This window comes from Takifugu rubripes, chromosome 11 (assembly GCF_901000725.2).
Source record: "Takifugu rubripes chromosome 11, fTakRub1.2, whole genome shotgun sequence".
In the NCBI taxonomy this organism is placed as follows: domain Eukaryota; kingdom Metazoa; phylum Chordata; class Actinopteri; order Tetraodontiformes; family Tetraodontidae; genus Takifugu; species Takifugu rubripes.
This window is the reverse complement of record NC_042295.1, coordinates 15,743,501-15,767,896: the sequence shown is the minus strand read 5'-3', so window position 1 is coordinate 15,767,896 and position 24,396 is coordinate 15,743,501. Positions and strand designations below refer to the sequence as shown.

General features: G+C 43.4%; 1 protein-coding gene across 1 annotated transcript in view; it reads right to left on the bottom strand.

Moving 5' to 3' along the window:
* LOC115246528 (uncharacterized) overlaps window positions 1–24,396 on the bottom strand; it is an 89,106-nt gene that overhangs the window by 42,182 nt on the left and 22,528 nt on the right. The window contains 16 exon segments of the mRNA XM_029844166.1: window positions 14,013–14,187; window positions 14,262–14,563; window positions 14,647–14,932; window positions 15,103–15,319; window positions 15,485–16,133; window positions 17,902–18,076; window positions 18,151–18,308; window positions 18,311–18,451; window positions 18,535–18,820; window positions 18,991–19,207; window positions 19,373–20,021; window positions 21,460–21,634; window positions 21,709–22,010; window positions 22,094–22,379; window positions 22,550–22,766; window positions 22,932–23,580. Coding sequence (XP_029700026.1) covers window positions 14,013–14,187; window positions 14,262–14,563; window positions 14,647–14,932; window positions 15,103–15,319; window positions 15,485–16,133; window positions 17,902–18,076; window positions 18,151–18,308; window positions 18,311–18,451; window positions 18,535–18,820; window positions 18,991–19,207; window positions 19,373–20,021; window positions 21,460–21,634; window positions 21,709–22,010; window positions 22,094–22,379; window positions 22,550–22,766; window positions 22,932–23,580 — 4,884 coding nt within the window.

The window sequence follows — 24,396 nt, the reverse complement described above, 5'->3', positions numbered from 1 at the left end:
CATAAAATACTATTAAAATGTACCAGTGTTTTTTAGCTGATTTTATTCAAACAAAACTTAGTAAATTTCAATCAACAATTCATTTAAATTTGTTCAATTTAGCTCAGTTTGATTCACAACTGCACATAGTCTTTTTTATTATGTATACATTATGTTTTTTAATTAATTGTTAATAAATCCCAATCCCAGTTTTTACAGTGTACAGTAGTTGTGTTTAGATATGTCACACTTTGATACATTGAAGAATGTAATGGTTTTATTGAATAAAGAAAGCAATCAAAAATAAAAGATTGCCCATATTACACTAAAAAGTATCTATAATTACAAGCATATCATCATAAAATAATTCGATAAAATCAACTTCATGATGCTTAAGTTCCACTCAATGGATGTCCATATTTGCAAAACCGGACCGGAACAAATGTGAGCAGAGTTGTTGCCTGATCACCATGCATAAAAGAACAGCAGGTAAGCATTTATTTCAAAACTGTCTGCTCCCGCGTGAGCAAGGAATGCCAGAAGTCCCACTAAGCAACATGCATAGTAAGAGAAAAAAAGATATTTTAATTATTATATTTTTGTTTGTGGACTTCGTTAACCAGGGTTAGTGTTATCAGCGTGACCGGGGTGTAATGTCTTTAAGTGAGGGTTAGGGTTAACCAGGGTTAGGGTTAACCAGGGTTAGTGTTAGGGTTAACCAGGTTTAGGGTTATCAGCGTGCCTGGGGTGTAATGTCTTTAAGTGAGGGTTAGGGTTAACCAGGTTTAGGGTTAACCAGGGTTAGGGTTATCAGCGTGCCTGGGGTGTAATGTCTTTAAGTGAGGCCTTCATTTATTTGGTTTCATGCTGTCCTGCCAACATTTTTAGACACAGGAAACACACCGGTCTTTCCTCGTCTCCCACCGTAGTCGCAGTGAAGCCAAGCGCTATAAAGGCTTCGTCAGATTTCCTCGTCTTAGCTTTCGTTTGTCTCATTATCTCCGTCTCTCTCCACCTTTCTTTTCATCACTGTTAAGTATTTTTTCATGCTGTCTCTTGAGGGTTTGTTCACTGCACTTCCTATTTCTTGCTCTGTGGTGTGTGCGCGCGGGATGTGCGATTACACTTTATTCTAGTAAAGTAAGCAAAAAAACCCCAAAAAAACATGTTCTCCGGGGTCACACGCGGGCGCGCCCCACTATTTGAGAAGCAATGCCTTAAAGCAGGTTTCAGTTGGTCCTCCTCACAAAGATCGATCATCTCCACCTCAGCTGCAGCCTCACCTGTGACTGGCGGGGCTTTAAAACAGTGCGGGGCTTTAAAACAGTGCGGGGCTTTAAAATAGTGCGGGGCATTTAAAAGGGGCAACGAGGAATGCGATCTGTGGCCTTTTCAGTTGTAGATCGCGGAAGCTTTCGTGCAGGTTTTCCTGCCATTTTGAAGGCGAACTTGACACTAATTGTTTACTCAGAAGATCTCGTCCCTACTGAGAAACTTTGCGGTATTTTCATCTAACGCGCACGTGCTTTTGGAGAAAGACCGTATTGAACTCGTGCGAAGCGAACACGCACATTAAAAAAACCCAAAACCAAACTTCGATATGAACGTTAGAGCCGCATGAAACCAGGCAAAGAGCCGCGGGTTGGCCAGGCCTGTCCTCGGCTGTTACACATAGTATAACATTATACTCTAGGAACTGACGTTAAAATAATTGCATTACTTTTATATTTTAATATCATTTTAATGCTAATATAATTTCAAATTGCAACACAGTGAAGTTAACTTGTTTGGAACCTTAACTAGAATCTATATGGAAGTGACGCGAATTAATGTTCCGCTCCTACAGAAATTTGGTTATAAAATGTTTGTAAAATACCAGCAATTAAACTGTTCTTACCTTTGGGAAACAGCAATGCGTGGAATCTGTCGCAGATGGTGAAATAACGTCGATGTGGCGGGAAGTGACCCAAAATGCACTGGGCTTAAGTGTAAAAAAAAAAAGTGATTAAAACCAAAAACCTCACAGCTCATAGAACTGATCAATTTTTTGCATATTTGGCCTTTCTCATAAAATACTATTAAAATGTACGCAGTGTTTTTTAGCTGATTTTATTCAAACAAAACTTAGTAAATTTCAATCAACAATTCATTTAAATTTGTTCAGTTTAGCTCAGTTTGATTCACAACTGCACATAGTCTTTTTTATTATGTATACATTATGTTTTTTAATTAATTGTTAATAAATCCCAATCCCAGTTTTTACAGTGTAGTTGTTTAGATATGTCACACTTTGATACATTGAAGAATGTAATGGTTTTATTGAATAAAGAAAGCAATCAAAAATAAAAGATTGCCCATATTACACTAAAAAGTATCTATAATTACAAGCATATCATCTTAAAATAATTCGATAAAATCAACTTCATGATGCTTAAGTTCCACTCAATGGATGTCCATATTTGCAAAACCGGACCGGAACAAATGTGAGCAGAGTTGTTGCCTGATCACCATGCATAAAAGAACAGCAGGTAAGCATTTATTTCAAAACTGTCTGCTCCCGCGTGAGCAAGGAATGCCAGAAGTCCCACTAAGCAACATGCATAGTAAGAGAAAAAAAGATATTTTAATTATTATATTTTTGTTTGTGGACTTCGTTAACCAGGGTTAGTGTTATCAGCGTGACCGGGGTGTAATGTCTTTAAGTGAGGGTTAGGGTTAACCAGGGTTAGGGTTAACCAGGGTTAGGGTTAGTGTTAGGGTTAACCAGGGTTAGGGTTAACCAGGGTTATGGTTAACCAGGGTTAGGGTTAGTGTTAGGGTTAACCAGGGTTAGGGTTATCAGCGTGCCTGGGGTGTAATGTCTTTAAGTTAGGGTTAGGGTTAACCAGGTTTAGGGTTAACCAGGGTTAGGGTTATCAGCGTGCCTGGGGTGTAATGTCTTTAAGTTAGGGTTAGGGTTAACCAGGTTTAGGGTTAACCAGGGTTAGGGTTAACCAGGGTTAGGGTTATCAGCGTGCCTGGGGTGTAATGTCTTTAAGTGACGCCTTCATTTATTTGGCTCCATGCTGTCCTACCAACATTTTTAGACACAGGAAACACACCGGTCTTTCCTCGTCTCCCACCGTAGTCACAGTGAAGCCAAGCGCTATAAAGGCTTCGTCAGATTTCCTCGTCTTAGCTTTCGTTTGTCTCATTATCTCCGTCTCTCTCCGCCTTTCTTTTCATCACTGTTAAGTATTTTTTCATGCTGTCTCTTGAGGGTTTGTTCACTGCACTTCCTATTTCTTGCTCTGTGGTGTGTGCGCGTGGGATGTGCGATTACACTTTATTCTAGTACGGCGAAAAATAAAAAAACATGTTCTCCGGGGTCACACGCGGGCGCGCCCCACTATTTGAGAAGCGATACCTTAAAGCAGGTTTCAGTTGGTCCTCCTCACAAAGATCGATCATCTCCACCTCAGCTGCAGCCTCACCTGTGACTGGCGGGGCTTTAAAACAGTGCGGGGCTTTAAAACAGTGCGGGGCATTTAAAAGGGGCAACAAGGAATGCGATCTGTGGCCTTTTCAGTTGTAGATCGCGGAAGCTTTCGTGCATTTTTCCTGGCATTTTGAAGGCGAACTTGACACTAATTGTTTACTCAGAAGATCTCGTCCCTACTGAGAAACTTTGCGGTATTTTCATCTAACGCGCACGCGCTTTTGGAGAAAGACCGTATTGAACTCGTGCTATTATAATTTCAAATTGCAACACGGTGAAGTTAACTTGTTTGGAAACTTAACTAGAATCTATGTGGTGAAGAGAATTAGTTTATATTGTTAGCATCTTTTATCTTATTAGCATGTGTTAGACTATATGTTTTTGTTTTATGTTACAGTTAGTTTAGAAGTTAGGAATACTATATAATCTTTAGTAGGAATACACATAAGCAAGCCAGTTGACCCTTCTTTGACATGAATACTGCTTAGACAGTTGGAGCCAGGCAGACAGGAAATGGTAGACCCTCATCATAAAATATGACAGCATAATTTACTGGTGATTGATAAGTTCCTGCACAGGAATAAGACCGCTGACCTGGCCATCTGAGAAGACAATGGAGAAGGACCGCACCAACACCAAATGAGGCAGGAAGAAGAAGATGAAGTCACCCAAGAAGAAGGACTGGATTGGACTGAATTAGCATCAATAATTACATATGTCTTTCTATATAAACTGGGCCAACGGATAGTTAGGTTGTCAGACTTCATGCCCTGACAATTGACTCTGTTATTGTAGGGTTATGAACTGGCCCGGAGCTCTGTAATATTTGTATCTTGAATTGATTCTGTTTGCTAAATACATTTTAAAATTGACATTTGTTTTCTTGAAGTCTTCATTTAAAAAACACGCGGAATGGCAGTGACACACGAGAGGTACTGCAATCCAACAATTTGGTGACCCCGACGTGATGAAGACAGAGAAGTCATCTGAGGCAAAGAATTCAACAATGGTCACTTCGGAGGACAACTGACGACAAAGGGATCCCTAATAAAAGGTAAGCAGACACCTGTTTAATCAAAAGTTCTGCACATTGGCAATTTCCAAAAAAATTGTCGTCACTGTCAATTGAAGTGTCCTAGTTATAAATTCCAGATACAAATATAGAAAATATTGAAATGACTGCAGGAATTACGGTTCGAGTCCGTAAATAAGAACGGTTCGAGTCCGTTAGTAAGTGCGGTTCGAGTCCGTAAATAAGTACGGTTCGAGTCCGTTAGTAAGTGCGGTTCGAGTCCGTTAGTAAGTGCGGTTCGAGTCCGTTAGTAAGTGCGGTTAGAGTCCGTAAATAAGAACGGTTCGAGTCCGTTAGTAAGCGCGGTTCGAGTCCGTAAATAAGAACGGTTCGCGTCCGTTAGTAAGCGCGGTTCGAGTCCGTAAATAAGTACGGTTCGAGTCCGTTAGTAAGTGCGGTTAGAGTCCGTAAATAAGTACGGTTCGAGTCCGTTAGTAAGTACGGTTCGAGTCCGTAAATAAGAACGGTTCGAGTCCGTTAGTAAGTACGGTTCGAGTCCGTAAATAAGAACGGTTCGAGTCCGTTAGTAAGTGCGGTTCGAGTCCGTAAATAAGAACGGTTCGAGTCCGTTAGTAAGTACGGTTCGAGTCCGTTAGTAAGTGCGGTTAGAGTCCGTAAATAAGTACGGTTCGAGTCCGTTAGTAAGTGCGGTTAGAGTCCGTAAATAAGTACGGTTCGAGTCCGTAAATAAGTACGGTTCGAGTCCGTTAGTAAGTGCGGTTAGAGTCCGTAAATAAGAACGGTTCGAGTCCGTTAGTAAGTGCGGTTCGAGTCCGTAAATAAGTACGGTTCGAGTCCGTAAGTACGGTTAGAGTAAACCGGAGCTAGTACAGTGCTGTATTGCATATACACAGCACTGTATATGAAAAAGATTTGGGTTGGGACTCGGAGCGCGGTTGACGGGACGGACACTCCCGACGCCCGAGATTTGTGTTTTTGTGTGGGTTGGAAAAGTGCCAGAGTGAACGTGAATTAAAAGGCTCTTTGTCCTTGGGAATTAACCCCCAGAGTGGAACCGGATCAAAGACGTTTGATCTAGAAGCTTGTTTCACTGAGGCATTGAGTTGACCGTTGGAGTCATTCACATTCAATCTCACTTGGGAGCATAGTTAAAGATGGAACTGGAGTGTGGTAAAGCGTGTTGGGATCAGGGAGAATGTTCTCCCTATCCTCGGTCTGTGGAAGAACAATGGAAGTGGACTCTTGATCAGGTGGTGAGTGGCATGAAAGAACAGGACAGGGAAAGAGAATTGGATGCAATAAAAAAGTTGTGGAAGGAAGCTCAGAAGCAGAAGATACTTCCCCCTCCAGAGGTGAAGGTTAATTTAGCTGAAGCATTGTGTAAGTGGGAGTCAGAAATTCACACTATATTACAGGATCATCTTGATAATCCAAAATTAGGTTTTATAGCAGGAAAATCATGGCAAAAACAGGGTAAGGAGTTGGAAGATAAGCGTCGAAGGATACATGTTGTGGCTGTGGCAGGTGCAGCAGTGCACTATTGCAGATCTAGGGGGGTCACACGAGTGCCTAATGTAGAGAAGCCTTCATTAGAAGATCCAAACCAGACATTGACACTTAACACCACTCTTTACCCATCATTACCTACTACCTCTTCCCCACCCCCATATCAATTGCCAGTTTTGACTATTAACAGTGGTCAGTTAGATGTGGACAGAAATGAAGAAATGCAGGAGTTACGTGAGACAGTGGGTGAACTTTGGAGACAGGTTAGCAGGATCAAACAGGGACAGGAAGAGGTTGAAGATAACTTAGGAAAAATTGAATTTAGAGAAGAAGCTCAGGTGGTTCGCCCTAAAATCTCCCAACAAACTATATTTAAAAAACAGGACAGTCAAAAATCTGCATTACATGTCTTTAAAACACTTAGCAATCAAACAAAACAAGTGAAAAGAGCTGATCCATCAGGAGGATTTGCCAGGGCTGAGCACAGGGAGGAGAAGGCAAGATTGATTTATAGCAGTGATAAAGAGGAGAGCGAGAATAAGACAGATACCTTCAAAATTCTGGCTACATTTATTGGAGAATTGGAGGTTCAGGAGCCTGTTGAAGCTCAGACAGAATTATATGAATTAGAATCATGGGAAGAGAGTGAGTGTGAGTATAGAGGCGTACCATTGACAGGGACCATAAATAATGAGGAGGCGGGTCAAACAGGAATACACACAAGGAGTAAGGGGCCCGTTTCAGGAATGCCGCAGCTACAGGCCCCTCTGATACAGAAAAGAGGAGGACAGGAACCAGTATATGTTCCATTTGCTATCACAGACACTAATTGTTTGGTGGATAAGATGCCCCCACCCGCAGAGGGAGGCGGCAAGTGGAGGTCTACCCTTTTCAGTTTAACACAGAGCATGCAGTTGGCAATGGGAGACTTTAGAGGAATTTTAGGGAGACAGGTATCTCTCTGGGATTTGGATAAAGTTGAGGTAGCAGCAGGCATTAAAGACAGACCTAATGCTGCACGTTTTGGCCCATGTGCATCCAGGGTTGGTGAAGCTATGAGACAGATATTTCCAGTATCTCCAGGAGCAATGCAGAATTTAAGATTTAAGTGGGAGGAAAGTGAGTCGGCACATGGATTCCTTGCAAGGTGTAAAGAGGAATGGATGTGTGCCACAGGGTGCCATCCTGGTTCTAAACAACAGGGAAAGAAAGAGGGGGTGATGACAGCGCAGGAACAGCTCCTAAAAATGCAGTTAGATGAAGCACAGAAAAAGCTAAATGATAAACACAAGGAAGAGAAACAGATGGTTCAGCAGTTTTCTCGGCAGGTGCAGCCAGATCCGCTAGGTCCGCAGCAAGATTTTGCTCCGATAAACCCGTATTGGGTCAGTCCAAGGGGAGGCATGTGTGGGAGACGCGGCGGGCAGGGATACGGCTTGATAGGCGGGGGTACTTAGGCCAAGATCAGTGTCACGCCTGCAAAGGGTACGGTCATTGGCAAAGGGACTGTCCATATCACAACTACCCAGAGGTACCAGGCAGTGTTCCACCATCTCATGGAATTTATCACCGGAGCCGATCTCATCTGACACCGTCGAGCTTGTGGGGTTCTCAGGAAGCCCGGAGAGACTGCCGTTTTCGGTGCCATTAGTGAATCGTGTTGCCAGACAGACTGTGTTGCACCCTTTGTCATTTCACAACATGGCCATATCAACCTGTAGGGACGAGATCTCCTTGTGAGGACAGGAGCAGCTATTCTGTGTGGAGATAAAGGTCTTTTGGTGCAATTTCCTAATGGAATGAAACTGAACTGCTGTATTTCACACCAAGGTGTGAAGGGACAAATGCTGATGATTCCGACACTCTCTCCAGAACAGGGGGTGTGGGCGGACATTTATTGGGGAGAACTTGAGCCAGAGACCTCACCTGGTGTCGGTGTTGTGGCATTGTTTCAGAGCTGGAGGTCCTGGTTGTCGATGCTAAGTCCTTTTGCCCCGCCAGTTGATCCCTATCATGTCACCCTATTTTACGACCGTGAGAACAATGAGGTGTATCAGGATGCGTTTAGAGAAAAGTTACAGGGAAATTTCTGGATGATTACATCACCGTGTTTGTGTGTTGGGCCTGAAGGTGTGGCTGCACAGGTCGACTTTGCTGAACAGAATGAGTGGTATGAGAGACTGTAAAGGAAATGTTGTCATTTCTGGGTCTCGCGAGCTATAGTAGACATTTTATTCCTGCATATTCAGAAAAGACTACGCTCCTACGTACAATGGTGAATGAACAGGGAATGCGTGATGTGACAGCCCGGCTAACATGGACAACTGAGGGAGAGAAAGCGTTCATTGCTCTTAAACAGGCACTCACGACATCTGCATGTTTTGCCATTCCGGAATATAAAGATACTTTCTTTTTGGATGTTTCTGAAGGAGAACATACAGTAAATGGTGTTCTCTTTCAGAAAAAAGGGGGTGAAAGGAAAGTATTAATGTATGCAAGGATAATGCTGGACCCCATTGAAAACAGGCAGCCACCGTGTGTAAGGCAGGTAGCAGGGGTAGCAAAACTTTTACAAAAAACGTTTAGTGATGGGTTACGCTCTGACAGTTCTTACAACACATAGTGTGGTATCACTGGTCAGCTCAGCAGCATTCACCATGACCTCACTTAGACAGACCAGGATGGACAAGATTTTAACTGCACCACACATAACATACACACATGAAGGGATCAATATGGCAGATGGTATGGGAGAGGGTGAACCACACAGATGTGAGGAGAAAGTGAAGAAAGATGAAAAAATTAGAGTAGATCTTAAGACAGAGCCGTTAAAGGATCCAGATGAAATACTATTCACAGACGGCTGTTGTTTCAGACACCCACAGGAGGGGCTGAAAGCTGCCTATGCAATAGTTAGAAAATCGGAAGAAGATTTTGAGGAAGTGGAAACAGGAAACCTAACAGGTAAAGAGTCAGCACAACTTGCAGAATTGAAGGCAGTTATTAGAGCGTTAGAAATATCAAAGGGAAAGAGAGTGACCATCTATACAGATTCAGCATATGTAGTGGGAGCAATACACTTAGAACTTTGTCAATGGTTGCGGGCAGGTTTTAACACAGCATCAGGATCTCCTATAAAACATGAGGCAGAGATGAGGCAACTGACACAGGCACTCATGGAACCAGCAGAGGTCGCAGTCGTAAAGTGCAAAGGTCACAGCAAGGAGAACTCTTTAGAGGGAAAAGGTAATGAGGCGGCAGATCAGGCAGCAAAGAAGGCAGCAGGTTATAAACCAAGTTACAATTTGTTGTTGGCAGAGAAAACAGTGCATGAAATTCTTCCAAGATACGACAGGGAAAGACTTAGTTGTGATCAAGAAGAAGCTTCTCCACATGAAAAAACAGTTTGGAAGGAAAGGGGGGCTGTGAAAGTTGAAGGAATTTGGCGGGGCCCAGATGGCAGACCTGTTCTCCCGCCCGGTCTGGTAGATGCCGCTCTGGAAGAGGCCCACGGCCTGACACACTGCGGGAAACCACGAATGATGCAGAGAATGTTCAATATGCACACGATTTAATGTAAAATCAACAATTCCAGGTCACGGCATTTTCCACCAGGTCAGGAAAGGCAGTGAGGTAACCCTCATGACCAAGGACCACGATCCTTCCACGGCCGTACAGAGAAGCAGCCATAATAACCTGGCCTTGGCTGTTCATCGCCAGAGGAAAGGCGTGGTCACTGATGAGGACCAGGTCACTGGGAGCACTGGGACCACAGAGGTCCAGTTCTTTCACGCCTCTCATGAGACGTGCGTAAGACTCTTCATGGAGGTTCTGTGTTGGCTGGGTGGTCATGATGAAATGGATGGAGGGTCTGAAAAGGTGGATGACAAAACAACCAATGATGATACTAAGAACTACTAAGACCCTTTGACTGGGGCCTTCACCAGGACCTCACCAGGACCTCAAGAAAGCGAGACCTCAGCAAAGGAGAGGAGGAGAGAAACAAACGCCGCAGCGTTTCCATCCCCTACCTGTCTGGAGTCTCGGAGAAGTTTAGGAGGATCCTCCAGAAACACGACATACAGGTTCATTTCAAACCCAGCAACACTCTCAGACAGAGGTTAGTACACCTGAAGGACAAGACACCAAGACCCAAACAAAGTAATGTTGTTTATGCTGTACAGTGCCAGGAGAAATGCAAGGAACTGTACATTGGGGAAACCAAACAACCTCTCCACAGAAGAATGGCACAACACAGACGCGCCACCTCTTCAGGTCAGGACTCAGCAGTCCACCTACACCTAAAGGAGAGTGGGCACTCCTTTGAGGACAGCCAAGTAAGGATACTGGCCAGAGAAGACCGCTGGTTTAAAAGGGGGGTCAAGGAAGCTATCCATGTTAAATTGGAAAAACCATCCTTACACAGAGGTGGTGGCCTGAGGCACTTCCTGTCACCCACATACAATGCAGTCCTCCACTCCTTCCAACAGCAAAACAAACATTCCCACCATTCCAGGAGATCCAGTGACTCATCACCATGTGATCCAGCAGACAAAGGGGAGACACCTCAACAGAAACTAGGTGAACGACCCGACGAACGACCCTGCTAACGACTCTCAGGTGACCACCCAGATCATTAGCATGCTAATGGTCCACAGGGGCTATATATTTTCAAGCTCTCTCCCCAGCGATTTCAGAACTGAAGAAGCCTTCTGGATAGAAGGTGAAACGTCTTCAAGAGAAGAAACCCAGTCCAGTTTCTCCGGATTCTGTGTCGGAGTTGATCCTGATCCAAACCCACTGATATTCCCACCCTGATAAGGAGTCTAATGTGTCTCAGGAACACAAAGGACCGTCTAACCTGACCTAAAGACTTTAACGACGTTCTTCAGCCTCAGTTTCACTTTCGTTCCGATGTTTTTTCGGACCAGTTTCGTACATTTATCTGACACCAGAGGGCGCTGTGGTTCTACTGGGCGAGTACCAGTGATGACCACCAGGTTAGTCCCTCAACAACAACAACAGCAGCAACAACAACAGCAACAGCAACAACACACCTGAAATGAAGCAGAATTACATCGCTGGTTCTAATAAAATCATTCTAATAAGGGAGCAACAGACTCCACGCAGGCTCAGATTACTCCCCTCAATCAAGCACAAATGACTCAAAAAGTGATAAGGAGTTAATTAATTCTTTATTAGCCTTGTCTTGATTAACAGAAAAGACAAATAGGATTGTAATGATATCAGGTAAGGCAGCAGACTACATGGGGATTAAGACATTTAAGACATCCACCAAAGATTATATTTCACCCTGAAGCCGCACAAGTGTTGTCTAATATAATTATCACCCTAATAAGCACCTATTATTGCATTATTTCTAGGTCCTCACCACCAGGGAAAGCAAAACCCAACTTTATGATAGAATTTTTATGAGGTTAGACCAGGGGTGGGCAAACATTTTGATTCATGGGCCACAATGGGTTCTAACATTTGACAAAGGGGCCGGACCAGGAGCAGATGGATGGATGGAGTGCTTTGGTAACCTCACCTCATTGGAGAAAAAATACACATCTTGGGATATGGAGAAAACATGTGCTTTAATTTCAAATGAAAATGAAGAGACAAAATATCTGACTTTGGAATGAGTCTTAAAACACTTAAAATCAAATGAATAAAATGTGCCTTTTAAAAAAAAATTAATAACCATTTCTATTTTAAAGCACTGAAAGTTCTGTTATCCTTCAGGATATCACCATCACTCTCCTCCTGACTGTCTTTTTTCTAGTGGGAAAACACCAGAATTGCAGTGAAAATTTAACATTAACAAGGTTTATTCATTTAATTTTTCAATTTTGGCGGGCCGGATTAAAACGTTTAACGGGCCGCGTGTGGCCCCCGGGCCGTAGTTTGCCCATGCCTGGGTTAGACGATGAGCTGACAAATCTCAATTAGATTATATGTCAATTAAATCATCAAAACTTTTGCACTTTTGAAACCCCCCCTCTCGTCCTCATAATTGAGGGTGAAAAGTTGAAGAACCTCGGGCTTTTTTTGGGGGTTTCGTACTTGGCTCTGATCCAACCGACTTCATCTGTCATAACCAGGGAATAAAACCAACAAAATGAGTTCATAAAACTGGATTAGATTAAAAGTCTCCCGTGACTAAGTTAAGGCAACAGAGACCTTTTACACCCGCTGCTCAACTGGGGGAGGAAGCAAACAAAGAGGCGGAATATCAGAAAAACCCAAGGATCAACCCCAAACCCATAAAAGCTAAATGGTTAAAAGAAGTTACAAGATCAAAGCTCTGCACTGTTGATCATCAGGAGGCTGATTGATCATCAGGAGGCTGATTGATCACCAGGAGGCTGATCCTCAGTTGTACTGGGCCATGGGGTGGTCGGTCCAGGGGGGCAAATGAGAGAGATCCTCCTCAGTGATCTCCTCGATGGGCCAAGCCCAGGACTTGAAGAATCCAGACAGATTCATTCCCACAACACGGGAGAAGGTTTCAGCATACAGGTTCATCTTTCCCTTGTTGTCGTGAGGAAAGTTGCTCATCTCATAGTAGCCAGCAAAAACCTTCTTGAAGGCTTCCCAGCCAAACTTTTCCTGCAGCTACAAGAGAGAAGGAGAAGAAAAGCCACATTGTTCACCTTCATGCTTTATGATCAGGGGGAGGGAGATCAGGCAGGTGTCTCACCTGCAGGTAAGTCTCCAGAGCTGTCCAGACACTCCAGTCGCTCAGCTTCCTGCCGTCTGCAACGTATTTCTTCATCCGAGCTTTTCTCCTCTCTGAAGTCAGGTTTGAATGAGCCTGCACCACACAGCATGAGACAGTAACACTCGGAACAACAGAAAATTCCAGTAGACCTCAAGAACAGCCTGATACCTCTGTTCTCTTAATTCCCAGCAGTTCCTCGTGCACGTACACTGACCACAGGTTGCAAGTACACTCAGTGGTGTGTGGTGGGAATTCCCAGCAGCTCCTCCGTTGGTTGTGTCCCAGTCCATAAATGGGACCCCACATGCCCCCAGCAATCTTCGTGGTGTTGGTGATGAGGTAGGCGGTGGAAGTCTGTCCCATGATGGGATAGCCAGCATGCATCCACCCTGTTTGTCCAACAGACCTTGGATGAAGAACTTTGTGCTTCCGTGTGGGTGGTGGGAAATGATCTACGTTAACTGGCTCCTGTTCGATCGAACCCTGACACGCTTACCATGAGAAATCTGCACATCAATCACGATGCGTTCCTTGCGAGGAAATTTGAGCGGTGTTGCGGCGAGCTCAGCGACGGTCTTCATTATGTTATTCCAGACTTGTGCCAGCTCATCAACCTGCTCAAGGTCACGGACAGCTTTTGATGGCACAGTCAGGATGATGTTGTCAAACTCCAACTCTGCCCAGGGGGATGGAGCCGCACGCCGCTGCGACCAGTCGTCAGCTGTGGTCACACCTAAAAAGGGAATTATAACCATAAAAACGGGGGTTCGTCCTGTGTAGAACCTCAGAAATATCTCACAGCTTCAGTGCAATCCCAGACTCACCAGATTTATAATATGGTGCGAGCACAGCCTGCTGGACAACCATCTCGACCCCTGTCACTCTGGTTTGGGATGGGGCCAACAGGTAGATGAGACCGCCCCACAGGTTCTGCACCTGCATCTTTTCTGAAGTGATGGGAACTCTTAAATGGACAGACTGGGCTCTAATCAGCTGCTGGTGACTGAGATAGTCTGTTTGACAGCCGATCTGGATCTAAGGAGACATGAAGGTTAGTGGTCTTCTCGCAGCCACAGCTGGACTAGTTTAACAGTCTGGTACCTTCCATCCCTTGTTGACAATTGCTGCTGGTAGGGTCAGATTTGTCTTCATACCAGGTGAGAGGTAGAGACCGGTGCTGATCCACTCAAAGCCTCCTAAGACAAATAACAACAGCACCACAGGTTCCAATTTACAATGGAAAAGCAAATGTACTGGGCAGCGGTTGTGCTGGAACGCCATCGTCTCACCTGCTGTGTCCACATTAATCTTGATTCTCTGGCTGTTGACCACTGGTAAGGTTGGGATGTCCTTGATGAGGTGGGGCAGGAGAACATCAGGATCAGGGAAGGCCTTGTACATTTCTGAGCCCATGAACAGAAGGAGGCGGTCTTTGGGACTCTTCACCGGGTTGCTTTCAGACACCTACAACCACAATGACTACAGTCACCGTTCTGAACGGCAGCCTGTCGTTGGGCTGCTTTAGCTCGGCGACCTACCTGCGGCACGCCTGCCTTCACAATGATGTCATAGAGTGCGAGCAAAACCTGCATATAGGACGAGCAGCCATAAGCTCTCATTTGCAAGAAGTTGGCGCAGTGGCTGCTCAGCTTTTGAAAAGACTCTGTCTGGTGCTGGCTGAGTGCCTTTTCCTCCAAGACGTGACCAGCAAACTGGGATAACATGTGGCGGAAATGGTAGTTGTCCACAATGGCTTGGCTGGATTCAGGGACCTTGTAAATGCCCCCATCAATTGTATCGCCAAGCAGACTCAGGCCCATTTTGTTCAGGATCTTGTTTCCTGGAAAGACGTTTCCCCAAAAGAAGTTTGAGCCTATGGATTGTGGTGAATTTGATTCCCAAAATGAACTTGCATTGTCATACCTGGAAATTCTGTCATTACATTTTCTCCGCCGTATGACCAGTACCAGGCATGTCCACCAATCACTAGGCCTCCTCCCTCAGCAACAAAGTCTTGGATCTCCTTTGCATGAGCACCACTGTATGCCATTCCCATATAAACACTCAGGTCTTTTCGGAAGTCTGTGTACTCGCACGTAAACCCTGACTTGCTGAGAACCGGGACTGCGCGTTTTTCCACAACGCCTACGACTCCATTCCGGCCTTGATCCAGCCAGCGGATGGCGTTGCTCCAGAAGGTGGACAGGTTCTTTGATTAAAAGCAGGAAGGCAGCAGTTTGTAAATCACATTAATAGAATCACATCAAATATATAAAAGACTACTGATGTTTACGGTATTTCCCAATAAAATATGATTGTGTTGAAGTGAATATCTAGAACTTAATAACTATTTCATGTAATTTTGAATATTAACTGTACCTGATTGCTAAGACATCCTTCGTGAGAAATAACGAGGACTCTTCCCAGGCCATAGTAGGCTCCTGCCAGAAATGGCCGTCCGTCCTCGGTGGTTCCAATGGGAAAGGCCAGTGAGCCGTGAGGAAGAATCTCAGAAAATGTTGATGGTGAACCAACATCAAGCTCTTTAACCCCTTTGAGCAAGAAATTCAGGTCATCGTTGAAGTCCCTGGCCGGTCTGTACGAGATCAAATTCAACAGACGTTGAGAGCATATCCACCAGTTTAGATCAACAGAAATCTTAAAAAAGAATTGACACTGATAAAAGGAAAACTGCAGGCGATACTTTTCAGCAAAATGAGAGATTTTCTGATTAAAGGCTTCAGATGTGTGATACACTCACTTCAGAGACATCCAGGAGTATGGGACCTCTGGGGAGATGGACAGAGTTTCCATTTTTCTGAATTTCTCAGTAAAGTAGATCCCTGCTACTCCAGACACCTTGTTCCCATCAAAATTAAGCAACGGCTCCACCCCAGGGTTTTTAGAAGACCAATGCCAGGCCTGCCCCCCAATCAAGATTCCTCCTCCGGACTTCATGAATGTCACCAGGGATTTCTGATCTGCTGCTACGCTGTAGGCATCTGTCACATAAACACCAACCCCCAGATCACTCCTAAACCCCCCGACAACTTTCACAGTAAACTTGTATTGGCAGAGCTCGTCAGCAGCCGCTTTAATATTTTGGTGGACTGCAACAGACAGGTTGGCAGATCCATCTCCTCTAAGCCAATTCACCGCATTCTCTACCAGACTGGGAAATTCGGACAAGCAGGCCTCATGACCCAGGACCACTATCCTTCCAAGGCCATAGGTGGAGGCAGCCATTAGGACTTGGCCTTGGCTGTTGATTGCCAAAGGGAAGGCATCACCAACCAGAGCCAGCTCACTAGGAACATAGTAATCTTTGAAGTCCAGCTGAGTCAAGCCTTTGACCAAACGCTTGTAAGCCTCTTGGGTAGGTTTGGTGGACATGGTGAAAGTTGATAAATCTGAAAGGGGTAATTACAAAACATTAAATACACTCTAAAAATTGTGACCAATGATTACTTAAAAAAGTTATGGCAACAAAGTGACACATAATATAATTGAGTAGATTTTAATAACTGCAACTTTTAGTAAAAAGTATTGAGTAAATTATCTACATTTAAACTAAAACAAGTGCAGGTTAATGAATGCAATAGTTAAAATGTGTTGGATTTATTAATAGTAGCCAAAATGATGAGTTATATACCCAGGAAATATTAAGCAAACACAAATCACTTTCACAAGGAAAATTGATTTATGTTTACTAGTTATCTGAATAAAAGTAATTAAGATTTACTAAATATCTGGGGAAAGATGATTAACTGATTATTTAGCTGAAACTGATTTATATTCATCAGTTATCTCAGCAAAATTGAAAGAAAAGTATTAAATATCTGGACAGAAATAATTGAGATCCACACAATAAAATAAATTATATCTACTTATATTTCAGCCAATTGTTCCTAAACTCAACACATTCACATCGTTATTGTTATACATCTATAACTAAATAAATTGTTTAAATTCAACTTAGAGTTGCAATCACAGGACTTCAAATCCATTCAATAATACCGAATGTCACTTTGTTGCCATATTTTCTTTACGTATTATCCACTCAATATCGTGCAGTCTTGCTACTACAGAGTAACCCAGTTGGTTAGCAGATCACCAAGCAGAAAAGAACAGCAGGTAAACATTTATTTCAAAACTGTCTATAATCATTTTTTACATCTTCACTGCTTGCTAAAATTAAAGTCACATGAGCAATCACATTATTCATTTATTCATATAAATTCCTCAGGGAAAAACCTGGAACATTGGACAGTGTAATCACACTCATTTGTCTATGAAATTGTTATAAGTACACCTCTGCATAACATTGTATCCTTATTAATATTAAAGAAAACAAAAAAAGAAAGAAATATAGACCAAAGCGGGATGATTGTTGCCAATATTCGGCACGTTTTTGCCATAAAAACTCAAGCGGCTTATCAGCGTGACTGGGGTGTAATGTCTTTAAGTTAGGGTTAGGGTTAACCAGGGTTAGGGTTAACCAGGGTTAGTGTTATCAGCGTGACTGGGGTGTAATGTCTTTAAGTGAGGGTTAGGGTTAACCAGGGTTAGGGTTAACCAGGGTTAGGGTTAGTGTTAGGGTCAACCAGGGTTAGGGTTATCAGCGTGCCTGGGGTGTAATGTCTTTAAGTGAGGGTTAGGGTTAACCAGGTTTAGGGTTAACCAGGGTTAGGGTTATCAGCGTGCCTGGGGTGTAATGTCTTTAAGTGAGGGTTAGGGTTAACCAGGTTTAGGGTTAACCAGGGTTAGGGTTATCAGCGTGACTGGGGTGTAATGTCTTTAAGTTAGGGTTAACCAGGGTTAGGGTTAACCAGGGTTAGGGTTAGTGTTAGGGTTAACCAGGGTTAGGGTTATCAGCGTGCCTGGGGTGTAATGTCTTTAAGTGAGGGTTAGGGTTAACCAGGGTTAGGGTTAACCAGGGTTAGTGTTATCAGCGTGACCGGGGTGTAATGTCTTTAAGTGAGGGTTAGGGTTAACCAGGGTTAGGGTTAGCCAGGGTTAGGGTTAGTGTTAACCAGGGTTAGGGTTATCAGCGTGCCTGGGGTGTAATGTCTTTAAGTGAGGGTTAGGGTTAACCAGGGTTAGGGTTAACCAGGATTAGGGTTAGTGTTAGGGTTAACCAGGGTTAGGGTTATCAGCGTGCCTGGGGTGTAATCTCACCTGCTGTGTCCACATTAATCTTGATTCTCTGGCTGTTGACCACTGGTAAGGTTGGGATGTCCTTGATGAGGTGGGGCAGGAGAACATCAGGATCAGGGAAGGCCTTGTACATTTCTGAGCCCATGAACAGAAGGAGGCGGTCTTTGGGACTCTTCACCGGGTTGCTTTCAGACACCTACAACCACAATGACTACAGTCACCGTTCTGAACGGCAGCCTGTCGTTGGGCTGCTTTAGCTCGGCGACCTACCTGCGGCACGCCTGCCTTCACAATGAGGTCATAGAGTGCGAGCAAAACCTGCATATAGGACGAGCAGCCATAAGCTCTCATTTGCAAGAAGTTGGCGCAGTGGCTGCTCAGCTTTGAAAAGACTCTGTCTGGCTCTGGCTGAGTGGCTTTTCCTCCAAGACGTGACCAGCAAACTGGGATAACATGTGGCGGAAATGGTAGTTGTCCACAATGGCTTGGCTGGATTCAGGGACCTTGTAAATGCCCCCATCAATTGTATCGCCAAGAAGACTCAGGCCCATTTTGTTCAGGATCTTGTTTCCTGGAAAGACGTTTCCCCAAAAGAAGTTTGAGCCTATGGATTGTGGTGAATTTGATTCCCAAAATGAACTTGCATTGTCATACCTGGAAATTCTGTCATTACATTTCCTCCGCCGTATGACCAGTACCAGGCATGTCCACCAATCACTAGGCCTCCTCCCTCAGCAACAAAGTCTTGGATCTCCTTTGCATGAGCATCACTGTATGCCATTCCCATATAAACACTCAGGTCTTTTCGGAAGTCTGTGTACTCGCACGTAAACCCTGACTTGCTGAGAACCGGGACTGCGCGTTTTTCCACAACGCCTACGACTCCATTCCGGCCTTGATCCAGCCAGCGGATGGCGTTGCTCCAGAAGGTGGACAGGTTCTTTGATTAAAAGCAGGAAGGCAGCAGTTTGTAAATCACATTAATAGAATCACATCAAATATATAAAAGACTACTGATGTTTACGGTATTTCCCAATAAAATATGATTGTGTTGAAGTGAATATCTAGAACTTAATAATTATTTCATGTAATTTCGAATATTAACTGTACCTGATTGCTAAGACATCCTTCGTGAGAAATAACGAGGACTCTTCCCAGGCCATAGTAGGCTCCTGCCAGAAATGGCCGTCCGTCCTCGGTGGTTCCAATGGGAAAGGCCAGTGAGCCGTGAGGAAGAATCTCAGAAAATGTTGATGGTGAACCAACATCAAGCTCTTTAACCCCTTTGAGCAAGAAATTCAGGTCATCGTTGAAGTCCCTGGCCGGTCTGTACGAGATCAAATTCAACAGACGTTGAGAGCATATCCACCAGTTTAGATCAACAGAAATCTTAAAAAAGAATTGACACTGATAAAAGGAAAACTGCAGGCGATACTTTTCAGCAAAATGAGAGATTTTCTGATTAAAGGCTTCAGATGTGTGATACACTCACTTCAGAGACATCCAGGAGTATGGGACCTCTGGGGAGATGGACAGAGTTTCCATTTTTCTGAATTTCTCAGTAAAGTAGATCCCTGCTACTCCAGACACCTTGTTCCCATCAAAATTAAGCAACGGCTCCACCCCAGGGTTTTTAGAAGACCAATGCCAGGCCTGCCCCCCAATCAAGATTCCTCCTCCGGACTTCATGAATGTCACCAGGGATTTCTGATCTGCTGCTACGCTGTAGGCATCTGTCACATAAACACCAACCCCCAGATCACTCCTAAACCCCCCGACAACTTTCACAGTAAACTTGTATTGGCAGAGCTCGTCAGCAGCCGCTTTAATATTTTGGTGGACTGCAACAGACAGGTTGGCAGATCCATCTCCTCTAAGCCAATTCACCGCATTCTCTACCAGACTGGGAAATTCGGACAAGCAGGCCTCATGACCCAGGACCACTATCCTTCCAAGGCCATAGGTGGAGGCAGCCATTAGGACTTGGCCTTGGCTGTTGATTGCCAAAGGGAAGGCATCACCAACCAGAGCCAGCTCACTAGGAACATAGTAATCTTTGAAGTCCAGCTGAGTCAAGCCTTTGACCAAACGCTTGTAAGCCTCTTGGGTAGGTTTGGTGGACATGGTGAAAGTTGATAAATCTGAAAGGGGTAATTACAAAACATTAAATACACTCTAAAAATTGTGACCAATGATTACTTAAAAAAGTTATGGCAACAAAGTGACACATAATATAATTGAGTAGATTTTAATAACTGCAACTTTTAGTAAAAAGTATTGAGTAAATTATCTACATTTAAACTAAAACAAGTGCAGGTTAATGAATGCAATAGTTAAAATGTGTTGGATTTATTAATAGTAGCCAAAATGATGAGTTATATACCCAGGAAATATTAAGCAAACACAAATCACTTTCACAAGGAAAATTGATTTATGTTTACTAGTTATCTGAATAAAAGTAATTAAGATTTACTAAATATCTGGGGAAAGATGATTAACTGATTATTTAGCTGAAACTGATTTATATTCATCAGTTATCTCAGCAAAATTGAAAGAAAAGTATTAAATATCTGGACAGAAATAATTGAGATCCACACAATAAAATAAATTATATCTACTTATATTTCAGCCAATTGTTCCTAAACTCAACACATTCACACCGTTATTGTTATACATCTATAACTAAATAAATTGTTTAAATTCAACTTAGAGTTGCAATCACAGGACTTCAAATCCATTCAATAATACCGAATGTCACTTTGTTGCCATATTTTCTTTACGTATTATCCACTCAATATCGTGCAGTCTTGCTACTACAGAGTAACCCAGTTGGTTAGCAGATCACCAAGCAGAAAAGAACAGCAGGTAAACATTTATTTCAAAACTGTCTATAATCATTTTTTACATCTTCACTGCTTGCTAAAATTAAAGTCACATGAGCAATCACATTATTCATTTATTCATATAAATTCCTCAGGGAAAAACCTGGAACATTGGACAGTGTAATCACACTCATTTGTCTATGAAATTGTTATAAGTACACCTCTGCATAACATTGTATCCTTATTAATATTAAAGAAAACAAAAAAAGAAAGAAATATAGACCAAAGCGGGATGATTGTTGCCAATATTCGGCACGTTTTTGCCATAAAAACTCAAGCGGCTTATCAGCGTGACTGGGGTGTAATGTCTTTAAGTTAGGGTTAGGGTTAACCAGGGTTAGGGTTAACCAGGGTTAGTGTTATCAGCGTGACTGGGGTGTAATGTCTTTAAGTGAGGGTTAGGGTTAACCAGGGTTAGGGTTAACCAGGGTTAGGGTTAGTGTTAGGGTCAACCAGGGTTAGGGTTATCAGCGTGCCTGGGGTGTAATGTCTTTAAGTGAGGGTTAGGGTTAACCAGGGTTAGGGTTAGCCAGGGTTAGGGTTAGTGTTAACCAGGGTTAGGGTTATCAGCGTGCCTGGGGTGTAATGTCTTTAAGTGAGGGTTAGGGTTAACCAGGGTTAGGGTTAACCAGGATTAGGGTTAGTGTTAGGGTTAACCAGGGTTAGGGTTATCAGCGTGCCTGGGGTGTAATCTCACCTGCTGTGTCCACATTAATCTTGATTCTCTGGCTGTTGACCACTGGTAAGGTTGGGATGTCCTTGATGAGGTGGGGCAGGAGAACATCAGGATCAGGGAAGGCCTTGTACATTTCTGAGCCCATGAACAGAAGGAGGCGGTCTTTGGGACTCTTCACCGGGTTGCTTTCAGACACCTACAACCACAATGACTACAGTCACCGTTCTGAACGGCAGCCTGTCGTTGGGCTGCTTTAGCTCGGCGACCTACCTGCGGCACGCCTGCCTTCACAATGAGGTCATAGAGTGCGAGCAAAACCTGCATATAGGACGAGCAGCCATAAGCTCTCATTTGCAAGAAGTTGGCGCAGTGGCTGCTCAGCTTTTGAAAAGACTCTGTCTGGCTCTGGCTGAGTGCCTTTTCCTCCAAGACGTGACCAGCAAACTGGGATAACATGTGGCGGAAATGGTAGTTGTCCACAATGGCTTGGCTGGATTCAGGGACCTTGTAAATGCCCCCATCAATTGTATCGCCAAGCAGACTCAGGCCCATTTTGTTCAGGATCTTGTTTCCTGGAAAGACGTTTCCCCAAAAGAAGTTTGAGCCTATGGATTGTGGTGAATTTGATTCCCAAAATGAACTTGCATTGTCATACCTGGAAATTCTGTCATTACATTTCCTCCGCCGTATGACCAGTACCAGGCATGTCCACCAATCACTAGGCCTCCTCCCTCAGCAACAAAGTCTTGGATCTCCTTTGCACGAGCATCACTGTATGCCATTCCCATATAAACACTCAGGTCTTTTCGGAAGTCTGTGTACTCGCACGTAAACCCTGACTTGCTGAGAACCGGGACTGCGCGTTTTTCCACAACGCCTACGACTCCATTCCGGCCTTGATCCAGCCAGCGGATGCCGTTGCTCCAGAAGGTGGACAGGTTCTTTGATTAAAAGCAGGAAGGCAGCAGTTTGTAAATCACATTAATAGAATCACATCAAATATATAAAAGACTACTGATGTTTACGGTATTTCCCAATAAAATATGATTGTGTTGAAGTGAATATCTAGAACTTAATAATTATTTCATGTAATTTTGAATATTAACTGTACCTGATTGCTAAGACATCCTTCGTGAGAAATAACGAGGACTCTTCCCAGGCCATAGTAGGCTCCTGCCAGAAATGGCCGTCCGTCCTCGGTGGTTCCAATGGGAAAGGCCAGTGAGCCGTGAGGAAGAATCTCAGAAAATGTTGATGGTGAACCAACATCAAGCTCTTTAACCCCTTTGAGCAAGAAATTCAGGTCATCGTTGAAGTCCCTGGCCGGTCTGTACGAGATCAAATTCAACAGACGTTGAGAGCATATCCACCAGTTTAGATCAACAGAAATCTTAAAAAAGAATTGACACTGATAAAAGGAAAACTGCAGGCGATACTTTTCAGCAAAATGAGAGATTTTCTGATTAAAGGCTTCAGATGTGTGATACACTCACTTCAGAGACATCCAGGAGTATGGGACCTCTGGGGAGATGGACAGAGTTTCCATTTTTCTGAATTTCTCAGTAAAGTAGATCCCTGCTACTCCAGACACCTTGTTCCCATCAAAATTAAGCAACGGCTCCACCCCAGGGTTTTTAGAAGACCAATGCCAGGCCTGCCCCCCAATCAAGATTCCTCCTCCGGACTTCATGAATGTCACCAGGGATTTCTGATCTGCTGCTACGCTGTAGGCATCTGTCACATAAACACCAACCCCCAGATCACTCCTAAACCCCCCGACAACTTTCACAGTAAACTTGTATTGGCAGAGCTCGTCAGCAGCCGCTTTAATATTTTGGTGGACTGCAACAGCCAGGTTGGCAGATCCATCTCCTCTAAGCCAATTCACCGCATTCTCTACCAGACTGGGAAATTCGGACAAGCAGGCCTCATGACCCAGGACCACTATCCTTCCAAGGCCATAGGTGGAGGCAGCCATTAGGACTTGGCCTTGGCTGTTGATTGCCAAAGGGAAGGCATCACCAACCAGAGCCAGCTCACTAGGAACATAGTAATCTTTGAAGTCCAGCTGAGTCAAGCCTTTGACCAAACGCTTGTAAGCCTCTTGGGTAGGTTTGGTGGACATGGTGAAAGTTGATAAATCTGAAAGGGGTAATTACAAAACATTAAATACACTCTAAAAATTGTGACCAATGATTACTTAAAAAAGTTATGGCAACAAAGTGACACATAATATAATTGAGTAGATTTTAATAACTGCAACTTTTAGTAAAAAGTATTGAGTAAATTATCTACATTTAAACTAAAACAAGTGCAGGTTAATGAATGCAATAGTTAAAATGTGTTGGATTTATTAATAGTAGCCAAAATGATGAGTTATATACCCAGGAAATATTAAGCAAACACAAATCACTTTCACAAGGAAAATTGATTTATGTTTACTAGTTATCTGAATAAAAGTAATTAAGATTTACTAAATATCTGGGGAAAGATGATTAACTGATTATTTAGCTGAAACTGATTTATATTCATCAGTTATCTCAGCAAAATTGAAAGAAAAGTATTAAATATCTGGACAGAAATAATTGAGATCCACACAATAAAATAAATTATATCTACTTATATTTCAGCCAATTGTTCCTAAACTCAACACATTCACACCGTTATTGTTATACATCTATAACTAAATAAATTGTTTAAATTCAACTTAGAGTTGCAATCACAGGACTTCAAATCCATTCAGTAATACTGAATGTCACTTTGTTGCCATATTTTCTTTACGTATTATCCACTCAATATCGTGCAGTCTTGCTACTACAGAGTAACCCAGTTGGTTAACAGATCACCAAGCAGAAAAGAACAGCAGGTAAACATTTATTTCAAAACTGTCTATAATCATTTTTTACATCTTCACTGCTTGCTAAAATTAAAGTCACATGAGCAATCACATTATTCATT